Source organism: Anguilla rostrata, chromosome 10 (genome assembly GCF_018555375.3).
Source record: "Anguilla rostrata isolate EN2019 chromosome 10, ASM1855537v3, whole genome shotgun sequence".
Taxonomy (NCBI): Eukaryota; Metazoa; Chordata; class Actinopteri; order Anguilliformes; family Anguillidae; genus Anguilla; species Anguilla rostrata.
Window position 1 is genome coordinate 26,145,804 of NC_057942.1, and position 11,343 is coordinate 26,157,146.

Genomic DNA, 11,343 nt, shown 5'->3' on the forward strand with positions numbered 1-11,343 from the left:
TTGATTTCTGACTAAGACTGGTATACAGGGAGTTACAATAGTTGAGGCGGGAGAAAATGAAAGCATGGATGAGGTTCTCCAGATCTGGGGCAGAGACGAAGAATCTAACCTTGGCTATATTTCTCAAATGATAAAAACATGATCGACTGTGTTGAAGGCTGCGCTGAGGTCCAACAGAACTAAGATGGCGCATTCACCCGCATCTTCAGCCAACAGCAGGTCGTTACAGACTTTGAGCAGCTCAGTCTCAGTACTGTGGAGGGATCGAAAGCCAGATTGGAATATTTCGAATAGGTAGTTGTCACTCAAATGCGCTACTAATTGTTTAAACACAGCTTTTTCTAGGATCTCAGATAAAAAAGGAAGTTTTGAGACAGGTCTGTAATTATTCAGAATAGAGGGATCTAAATTGGATTTTTTAAGGAGAGGTTAATCTAAAGCAGTTTTAAAATAGACGGGTACAAAGCCAGAGGTCAGAGAGCTATTTACAATAGATAAAATGAAAGGACCAACAGCAGGCATAATCTCCTTCAGTAGTCTGGTAGGGGCAAGTAGATGACTTCATGTGCTTACCCATATCATTGAGTGCAGATAGAGACACTGATGTAAAAGAACTGAGGGATAAAACATCAAATGATCTGTGAGTTAGAGGCTGTGGGGTAGGTAGATTGTGAGGCCGGCTGCTATCAGTCTGGGATCTGATTTTTTCAATTTTTTCGGTAAAAAATATTTTAAACTGCTCGCAGAGGTCAGGTGATGCAAGCATGTTAATGTTAGGCGAGCACCAATAATCCGGTTGTGTTTTATAATAGTACTTTTGGATTTTGGGCATTCTGTGAGATTAGAGTAGGAAAGTAATTTGCTCGTGCATCCTTAACTGTGGAATTGTATTTCTTCATTAAATCCTTCATATACTCATAATAAACGTGGAGTTTGCAGGCCTTCCATTTACGTTCTGTTTTGCGTACCTCTCTCTTTAGAGAGATGTGACCGGATGTGGTCGTTGAAACACGGGGGGACGTTTGAAATTGTTTTGGTTCTAAATCTGATTGGGGCAACTGAATCCAGTGTTGCTAGGCAGAGGTCGTTAAAGGAGTTCACCAGTAGGTCAGTGTCAGAGAAGAAAGGCAGCTTGGAGGAGAGGGACGAAAATGCATCCGAAAATTTGCTAGCTGTTTAGAGTTTGTGATGCGAGAGCGAATGGGGGCCAATGTAACTTTAGGGGGCAGAGAGGAATATAATTTAAACACAATGCTAAGATGATCAGATACACAGATATTAATAAGTTCCATACTATCAATCTTCAGACCATGAGAAAGAACAAGATCGAGAATATGGCCCTTTTCATGTGTTGGCCCTGTGGGGTGTAAAATAAAATTAAAAGACTCTAAAAGACATTGTACAGAATATTTTGCTGTTGTACCCTTGAGCATGGCCATTAACCAGAATGGTTTCATTTAGAATAGTTGGGTATAAAAATTGCTATAAATTGCTGTTACTGTAATATCTGCCAAGCTCGTGTTTCCATGAATTATTTTCAAAAGCTCTCAAATGCTTTTATTGTTTGAGATTCAATGACAGATGCAAAATTCTGTAACTGAGTGTGAAAGGGTAAAAAAATCCTGTTATCATTTGCACAGGCCATATTGTTTATCCTCAGAATTCAGTATTACCCTTTGATTAGCCCTGATTTTTCCCCCTCAGTGCTCAGTATTATCTTTTGAACAGCCCTTATTTTTACACTCGGCTTTCCATATTATCTTTTGAAAAGGTCATAGTTTTACTCTTGGTGTTCAGCATTGTTCTTTGAATAGACATGGGTAGCCATGAGCCATTATGCTTTTTTGTTATTTTTCCTGTGCATTATTTATGACATCTTATTCCAGTGCAGCAAAATTCTTCAGCAGTTACACTTCCTGCTGCCATTGTTGTCGCTTTTAGTTGGCATTTCAATCTCAAAATAAAAGCAGACACACTATTCAGTGAACTAAATGATGCACTGATTCTTCGTGAAATATATAGTAGTTGTGGCCATTCATTTCTTTAAAATCGCAATACTTTGCAAATAATACTTTTCAAAGCATTATCCATCACTTTATAAACAAAACAATTCAGCCTTAATACCAATTGTTACCATTTTAATACCATTTGTTTTAATGTATTTTATGTAAGATAAATGAGGCAGGACACCTTGCAGTGCTCTTTATTCAGCTCTTTATTTATTGATTTGTATTGCTAGGTCTCTGCAGCGTATACATTGCTCAATCAACATTCATTACAGACTACAGACAGGAAGTGCATCATTGCTTGAAAACCAACATGAAAGTATATAAGGTGCATAACAAGCAAATTATGTAAATTCCTTGCATTTTTGTAAATATATTAATATTTATGTATATTCATTATATACATTCATTAGATTCATTATAACAGTCTTGTTTTATCTCTACCATTTTTATATGATATAGTTTCTTTTTTGACATTGTATTTCCAGCCAGTTGGATGTTTGTTAAAATGCACTTGATAGTTAGAGCTGTCCTCAGATATAAAGCATTCTGCATTCCCTATAATCATATATATAAGAGATTGTGTTTTGTTTGTCACAGTTTATATGCAAAAGAAACACTACTGCTTGCTCACTTTGTTCATGTGTTTGCTTTGGCCACCAAATTTGAAAGGCTACTTAGGTCACTTGTAATTCCTAATTCCTAAGTGTTCTTGGCTGATCATTGATTCCCCCTAAACCTTACCCTGCCATTAACCATTACTGTAAGTTTCACTTCTTCGCTTTCTCATCTGTGATCTGGGTTTTCTTGGTGTCTGTGCTGGATGAATTGTGAACTTCCTCTGTCTTGGAGTTCGTGGTATCCTTTGTGACTGCTTTGGGAGCCTCTTTCTCCTTCTTTACTTCCATTTGAGGCTGCTTCTCCTTCATAGGTTCAGGTTTCTTTTGCTCAGAGACATCTTTCTGGGCTGGCTTCACTTCCGCTTTGGGCTTTTCATTCGTCTTAGCTACATTCTCCTCTGGTTTAGGAGAGGCTGGCTTCTCCTCTTCCTTTTTGGTGGGGACTTTTTCTGACGTGGTCTTGGGTGAAGGCTTCTCTGCAGGCTTGGAGGGGGTTTTGGGAATCTCAGCCTTCTTAAGGGAATCTTCGGTCTTGCTGTCCTTCCTGACACCCCCTTTTTCTATCTTTTCCTCTACTTTCTGAACAGGCACATTCTCTTTTGTCCTAATTTCAAGCTTGTCTTCTAACTTAGCATCTGGCTCCTTGTCTTTGTCCTCTTTGGAGGGCTGTAACATCTCTTTAGTTTGACCATCCTTTCCTGGCTTTGTGGCATCCTTCACAGCAGCTGGCTTGGGTTTGTCCTCCACAGGGGACTTAGGGCTGGGAGGTTTGGACTTGTTATCTCCAAGTGATTCTGGAGATTTTTGGACAGGTGATTTGGGGGTAGGAGATTTGGACTCAGGTGTGTGTCCTGGGGACTTGGACTGTGGTGATTTTCCAGCAGAAGACTTGGTTTCTGGGGATTTACTTGTTGGGGATTTTGGTGTGGGTGATTTTATGGTGGAGGATTTCAATTCAGGGGTTTTCTTTACTGGGGATTTTGGCTCAGGTGAGTTTACAGCTGGAGACTTTGTCGTTGGGGATTTAGATTCAGGTGATATTGGTTGTGGTGTTTTAGTAGGAGATTTTGTCTCCTGGGACTTAACTCCAGGTGATTTTGGTTGTGGTGATTTAGCAATTGACTTTGACTCACGGGAAGCAGCATTCTTTCCAGCAGGTAGTTTGGACTTGTCTGCCTGTTCCTCTCCACCTGAAGACTTCGTACCCACCTCAGGCTCTGTCTCTTCTTCCTCTCCTCCATTTTCCTCTTCCCTCTCCTTATTTGTCTCCTCTACATCTTCAGCTTTCTCTACTTCCAATTTGGGTTCTTTCTGCCCCTCTTTATCTTCCTCCTTTTCTCCCTCACCCTCCTCTTCATCTTCCTCCTTCTCTACAGCCTTTCCATTTTCTGTTACCTCCTCTGTTACTTGGGTTTCATCTGTCTGTTCCTCAAGAATGACAGTGTCAGAAATCTCATCTGCTTTGATTTTTATCTGAGAGATCTTGGTGGTGCTGTCCAAGTAAGAGTATGGACCGAGGTTAGAAGTAAACCTTGTCTCCTCACTCTCAAGCAGTTTCCTGTTAGACAGACAAAAAAATAAATGAAAATGGTACCCAGTGTCAAAGGTTTTCTGTTGTAAAACATGGACGTACGCAGAGTTTAATGGGGGCCAAGCATACATAGTCAAACTGAAGCCAGTGAATGTAAAACCAGTCTTTTTGGCCAAATGTGCAAATCATTGCCTAATTAATTGTGTATATTGGATGTTGTTATGTCTAAATTTTTTTGGATTTAAAAAAGAAACACTACTGTTAGCCAGCTTGCTTGCAAAGTGATTTTCCTTGGTATAGTAACAACAGCCAGAAAATAATACACATAATTGCTCCTTGGCCAAACTACACGACCCTCTACAACTACATAAAGGTTTTTTTTTTTTTTAAACTTCACTCGACAGTTTTTCAGTATTGACGAAAACAGACATCAAAACACAATAATCACTACAAGAACAAAAATCTGCAAATACAGTAAAGTGTGCTTGGCCCCCTAAAATGTGTGTGTGTTGTTTTATTATGTCCTGGACACGTCTTAACTTAGACCATGTTCAATGAAATTAAAATCCCATGAATTTGTCAATTTTGTAGAGGAAGAAACAAATCACCTATATGCAGCAATCTCAATATCTAGGGCCATTTTCACATTCAGGAGGTCCTGATAGTCCCTCAGCTGGCTAGCCATCTCCCACTTTATGTTCTTTAGCTCATTGTCCATTTGGTGGATGGTTTCCTGCAGTGGAAAAGGAAACAGGATACATACACATGCAAATGTGCATGCGTGCACACATGCACACACATGTCGAGACTGAGTATATGCAGCCAAACTATTTGCAGGGAATATGGATACTAGAGAATATGGATTCTAATTTACTGGTTAAATTGGTGTTTAAGTGAGATTATTTTTGCTTAGTTCAACTTAGATTCAGGGGTTCTGCTTGTCTTTATTTTACAAATGTTACTACTATCAATTAATTTATGAAAAATGGACGTCATGGTGGGCAGAGAGAGAAGCGAACCAGCTTGCCTGTAGAGATGAGACATCACCATGGTGGCGGTTCTCAATCTCACACCGTTGCCTCTCTAGTGAATCCCTGGTCCCCTTCAGTGTCTCCAGTTCAATGGTGCGAGATTGTAGTTGCCGAAGGTACTCGCCAATCTCATCCTTTGCACTTCGGATGGCATCACTGTTGAAGCGTGCAGCCTCTGACAACTTCTCCATGCGCACTGCCAGAAGTCATAAGAATCATTAAAACCACAAAAAAGCAGCCATTACTACTGGTAGTTTTCTGGACATTTTTACTAGAAGCCAGTTTGGCCTTGGAATTCCCATTCAGTTTATTTGTTTTTCAGTCGTGGTGGTGTTTAATAAATTTTGCAATGAAAAAATTACTTTGATTTTTCATTACTTGAAGTTATGTCCATTAATCTCAGTCAACATCGTTTCAAAGTACATTTTTTACCATCCCAATGTATTTGACGTCTTGATGTGTTGCTAATGAAAGAAAAATGTGAAATTTAGTCCATATCCCCATTGGAATTTGTGACTGAAATTTTGTTAATAGAAAGCAATGTGTTTCTAACAAAAAAACTGACAACTAAAAATTGGGTAAACTTTTTAGAAACTCCTAGAACCCTGTTTTATTGAGGTCATCAGCTCAGAAGTGGTTTTCTTTCACCTGGACATTCAACACAGGAAAACCTCAGTCTGTGATCATATTCCTAAATACATTTGACTCAGTACAGCTGCCAAACCTTTAAAACAGGTTCCTGTAGACTTATGTCAGTGATTTTTAACAGAGACTCTTCCCCACAGTCTTGAATTTCTCTATTCCCCCATTCCTACTAGGTGTACAGTCTGTTTGGCTTACTGTATATTTCAGGGGAGCCAGATTCTACCAGCTTACTAAATGGAATGGTACCATCTAGGGTTACCCTCCATGCAGCAACACAACATGCATTCTGTGTACACACAATCTTGCTTGCACAACACTTACAGAGCACATCACACACTCAAATCTTCTACTTGTGAAAGAGAAACCACTATAAAATGTCGACCATGCATAGAATATCCCTGTCTTGTAACCACTTTGGTGGTTCTTCTTCATGAACAATTTGAGTTTCAGTGGAATTTCCAAAAAAAAGTTATGAAGTGCAAGTAAATTGAAACACATTTCGATCCCCCCCTGCTTCTCATTGGTTACATTAGGGGGTTGCTGTAAATACAAACCCTGCTTCACTGTTTGGCCATAATTTAATTACAAAGATAAGTGCCAACAAGTCTTTATACTGATTCATATTAAGTAAATGTTAAATGTTTACTCTTGATTCCACAAAAAGCACAACTGAGGAAGGGCAAACCCACACATTGCATTAAACAACACATGCATGGACACACACCTACAGCTACTCAAGTCCCACTGTCACTGGCTGGAGGGAAGATGGTGCCAAGGGCTCTGTCTCCTGGTGTTTGGTAGAAGAAAAAAATTCATGAAAAGCCCCAACTGCTTAGAAACACACACACCTTGTGTGTGTGTAAGTGTAGTTTTTTAGGGCAAGCACCAGACATTGTTAATGACATTCCTGTACAATGCTACTATGATCCTTTGATCCCACTTGTAGAATAGTATTAGCGATGACTAACTGTTATGCAGCACATGTATGCTTGTATGGTGGTGTGTAATTAAGGCAATGTGCAATAACAAGCTTAATTTGTTAGACCATGTTCATTGAAATTAAAATCCCATGAATTAGTCACTTTTGTAGAAGAGGAAACAAATCACCTATATGCAGTAATCTCAATATCCAGGGCCATTTTCACATTCAGGAGGTCCTAATAGTCCCACAGCTGGCTAGCCATCTCCCACTTTATGTTCTTTAGCTCATTGTCCATTTGGTGGATGGTTTAATTTGTTGGTAATCAATCAAGTAGTCATTTTGAAACAATGTATATTTCAGAATAAAAATCAAAGTTTTTCATACAAGTGTAGACAACGATGCAGCCATTTAGTGCAGCTGAAGAGTTACTCCAAGAATTCCAAGATGCTGAGTCATCCTACTTAACACCAAACATGATCCATGCCTGAATGTCCACAATTCTTATCCTAACCCTAATAGTGTGCATTTCAATGTGTTATTTACTGGTGCGCCTTTTCTCTTTAAACCATATAAACCATAAATATAATTGTAAAGTTATATCCTCACTGTTCATACCACTGTAAACCCATAGCATGAAAAGCACTGTAAACCGGGAACAACATGACGTCACGTGAAAACCCGGTGTCCTAAAAGGTCAGTCAAGTACGCAGGCAAACCAGAGTTTGTTAAAATTTCACTCGACCATATGTAGCCTCACCACCTTGAATTGTCTCCACTGTATGCAGGCACCTTCACTTAAAATTTGAACCGCAGACGCATTTTAACTGCACAAACTGCACGTTTGCACATCGGCATTGATGATAACCCCAGCCCCAAATGGCAGCCCACATGCTTTATGAATATTTTCTTTGCTTCTTCTACCCAATTCGGAACAATTCGGCTCAAGACACCCCAATGTCTTTGGACTAGATTTGATATAAAGACTTTGAAAATGTGTTGAAACGTGTTTACGTAGACTATAGGGTAATATGTCGCTATGTGTGAGAACATCGGCTATTTTAACATGTAGCCTATAGGTAGGCTATAATAACACGCCCCATTCTGTCGAATTTAAAAAAACCCTTATGCATTTCGATAGCCTATCAGATCATAAATAACTAAATACTATAGCCTACATTTAATGTTATCGTCAGGTTTTCGTTGAAAATTTCGAAAGGACGTGGTAGTTGTCCCGTATTTAGGGTAATTAAACTACCTGTGTGTGAAATTTAATGCCCATCCAAACATGGGCATATTACGAAGTGTTTAATAAACATAGCCTAAACCGACTGCATAAAACGGGCCAATTCGGCACTGCACTGGCGACGATATCGGTACGTTGAAAGCCTACTCTCGCAGGCTTTTAAAAATGGGGGTGTCCGTCGGGTAGGCTAGCCGTGCGGCTAGACTATCCGGCGAAGGTCTTCTAGTTTTCCCACTAGGAAAAAAGCTTCAAGCTGTTTATTAATCGGCTAAACGGACATGAAACAACACAGACACATAGGCTATTATTATACGAAAACAGCGAAAAAGCGTCCGTCTATGGGCAACCTGACGACACCGCATTTGCAGACCGTGGTTACAATCTGTTCAAAACTACAATAAAAAGAAATATGATTACGAATGTAAGTACTGCTCGCATTATGAATACATTTTATACAAAAAATTTCACTGGAAATAAATTGATAAAATTATACGTTAAATGTTCGTCACATTCATGGCTACATGGAATGGAGGGGAGTAGTAACAAAATAATTCTTAAAACTGTAATGACACATTGAAATGTATATAAACTTGATAATTTCGCTCTCCACAAAGAGAAACATACAATATGACCACAGACAAACCACTTAAATTATTGTACATTTTCCATCTAAACGTTTTTCATTGTGAGGCAAGATGGTCTTTCGCAACAAACGTTAACTGTAGCGTCTAGTCCTATTAAAAAAAACAACCTCGTAGGCTATAATGGCTCTCTCAAAACACCTGGAGGCAAACATTGGCTTCAAAACACCTGGAGGTACCCAAAGTGCTGTTGCGTTACCATCGTGCTAGAAGTGAAGCAAGTGTCCGGTTAGGATGGGGGCGGCATACCTTTAAACCATTCCTCAGCCTGCATTGCGCTCTTGGAGGCATGGCCATCCAGCTGGGCTCGGATCTCCCGCAGTGCGCTGGAGACATCAGCCTTCAAGGTATCCCTCACCTCGAATTGCATCTGGGATCCCTGGGTCTGTGAAAGTAGGTCGGCGACCTCCTCCTCGTGGTTTTTCTTGAGAAATGCAGCATCCTCATTAAGCGACTGAAGCTTCTTATCCAGCTCCAGGCGGGTTAGACCGGATTCATCAATATACTTGGTCATGGTTCGGATTGCTGCTTCCAATTCCTCCCTGTTCCTGGACTCGTCGTCCAGCCTTTGCTTCAAGTGCTGAATGTCTTCCTCGATATGCTCCTGCTCTAATATAACTTGAGTTTTCTCGTTGCTCAGCTGCAATACCATGCTCCGCAGGTCCCCAATCTCCCGCTCATAGAGTTCTCCGATAGCCGACCTACCGGCTTGGCTTTGCCTCAGTGCCACTGCTTCTGTCTCGAGGTTCTTATTTTGGAGCTCGAGGTACCTCACCGTGTCAATGTAACTGGCGAAGCGGTCATTGAGAGCTTGCAACATTTCTTTCTCATTTCGGAATTTTACATCTCCATCAAATGATTCCAGGCTGTCGGCGGAAGGAATTTGGCAGTAGCCCGCTACTCCTCCGCGGCGATAGGACGAGGATGCGGAGCCTCGCGACCACACCCGAGAGTGGAACCTACCGGAGGCAATGGAACCGGTTGACCTCGAGACATTGCGCTGAGGGTCGCCGAGCACCTTGCGGTAGGCGGTGCTGCCGTACGCGTTGCCGTAAGTATTGCTCATTTCTCCTCTGATGGAATCAGGGGCACTGCGACAGGACGAACCGTTCCACAACCTTTTATACTGAAGGAAGGAAAAACTCAGCAACTCTGCATGAACAGACGAAACAGGCGAACTGTTCCTCTTAAAGGAGCCTCATCCCAATTATTGATCTCCTTTTTTGCGTTTTCCCCCAATAAAAACTGGTTGAAATCAGACAGCTGCGTTTTTTTGTGCTTATGTAGCATTATAAAGTGCGGTTTGAACACTTATGTTAATGAAGAAGGCACAACTGCACAATGCAGTACTGAAAAAATACATACACTTGAAAACACATTATTATTAAGCATATATTTCCCGTTGTGCTTTCTTACTACTTATCAGTACACCATGACCAGGCACAGGGGACTATAGAGACTGGATAATGGATCACTGTGAAATGCTCCAGGCCTCATAAATGCAGTTTGTCATTCATTACCATGCAGAAGTGTGGCAAGCCATTTTAACATTTTAAATCTTTTTGATATCATAAATGGCTGCTTGTACTGTATGTTACAATATGTGAGTGAAAACAACAGTAAATTGCACAAAACTGAGGGTATATCTTTGGTCAATTTTGAAGCTTTTCTTGTCAGCCAAAAATTATGAAAGCATGTGCATTTTTTACAATGGGTGTCACCTCCCCACAAACCATTTCTGTTGGTTCGCTGACAGCAGTACCAGTACCAGTGCTTGGTCAGACTTGCCAGAAGCAAGATCAATAGGTGAGGCCATGGATTTCTACATACAATTGAGGGGTTGAATTTTTTGCCAAATCAGCCGACCGATCTAGCTCATCATGTATAATTGGCAGGAAAGAAAGATTTTGGCTGACAAAATATGTGCAAGCACTGTATCCCTGTATTTTAAAATACAGTCCTTTTTTGTTGTGCCCCATATTCATAATTAGCCAACATTGTTCACACACCTTAACCTTTGTGTTTTGGTTTGGGTCAAATTGACACAATTTCAACTTAGTCAATGAGAAATGACACATTTGAGAGATGTATTTCATAACCAGTGACTAAATCATATATTTGACCTAGTCTAACAGCATCCTGTAGAGGCATTGTGTATTGCATGGATGGTTTGAATCCTGACCGTCACTGCTGACTGTGGCTGGCTGCCCTTCAGCCCATCGCAAAATTGGTTCTAGTGTTGTTTAGGGATGTGGGGTGTCAAGTCAGCTGGGTTCACTGTATTTCACACTGGCAACTCCCACAGCTCCTTTTCAGGCTACAGTCAACAAATCCGGTTCACACAGACATGAGTTAGAAGACACTTCTTGTACAGCTCAACAGGCAAACTACAAGCACACTATCAACCAATGGGGGTCCCTGGTGCACAGTATGGTATCTCCACTGCAGCTGACTGTAGCACTCCATTCCTGGGCAATGTTAGGGTAAATTATTCTTTCAGTTAGCTACAGCTGGCACTGGTAGGGTCCAGATTCAAGGCCAGAAAACACTTGCATACTCACTTGATGCTCCAAAAACAAATAATAGTTTTTACATTTCCACCACGTCAGTCTTCATCAGAATACTCCTTGCAATTCAAACAGGCACATTTAAACCTTGCACCCTAAGTCACTCATAGGTGCGTGAGGTGTGCTCCTATCACACT

At 40.7% G+C, this 11,343-nt stretch overlaps 1 protein-coding gene across 1 annotated transcript; it reads right to left on the reverse strand.

The window, feature by feature from the left end:
- Window positions 1-2,197: 2,197 nt before the first annotated feature.
- On the reverse strand, window positions 2,198-9,765 carry LOC135233783 (alpha-internexin-like). The gene is made up of 4 exons (XM_064297659.1): window positions 8,889-9,765; window positions 5,185-5,384; window positions 4,766-4,890; window positions 2,198-4,184 (listed from the first exon to the last, which is right to left on the reverse strand). Exons 1-4 carry the CDS (start codon window positions 9,703-9,705, stop codon window positions 2,777-2,779), a joined length of 2,550 nt encoding a protein of 849 aa, XP_064153729.1. The 5' UTR covers window positions 9,706-9,765; the 3' UTR covers window positions 2,198-2,776.
- Between the last annotated feature and the right edge of the window lie 1,578 nt (window positions 9,766-11,343).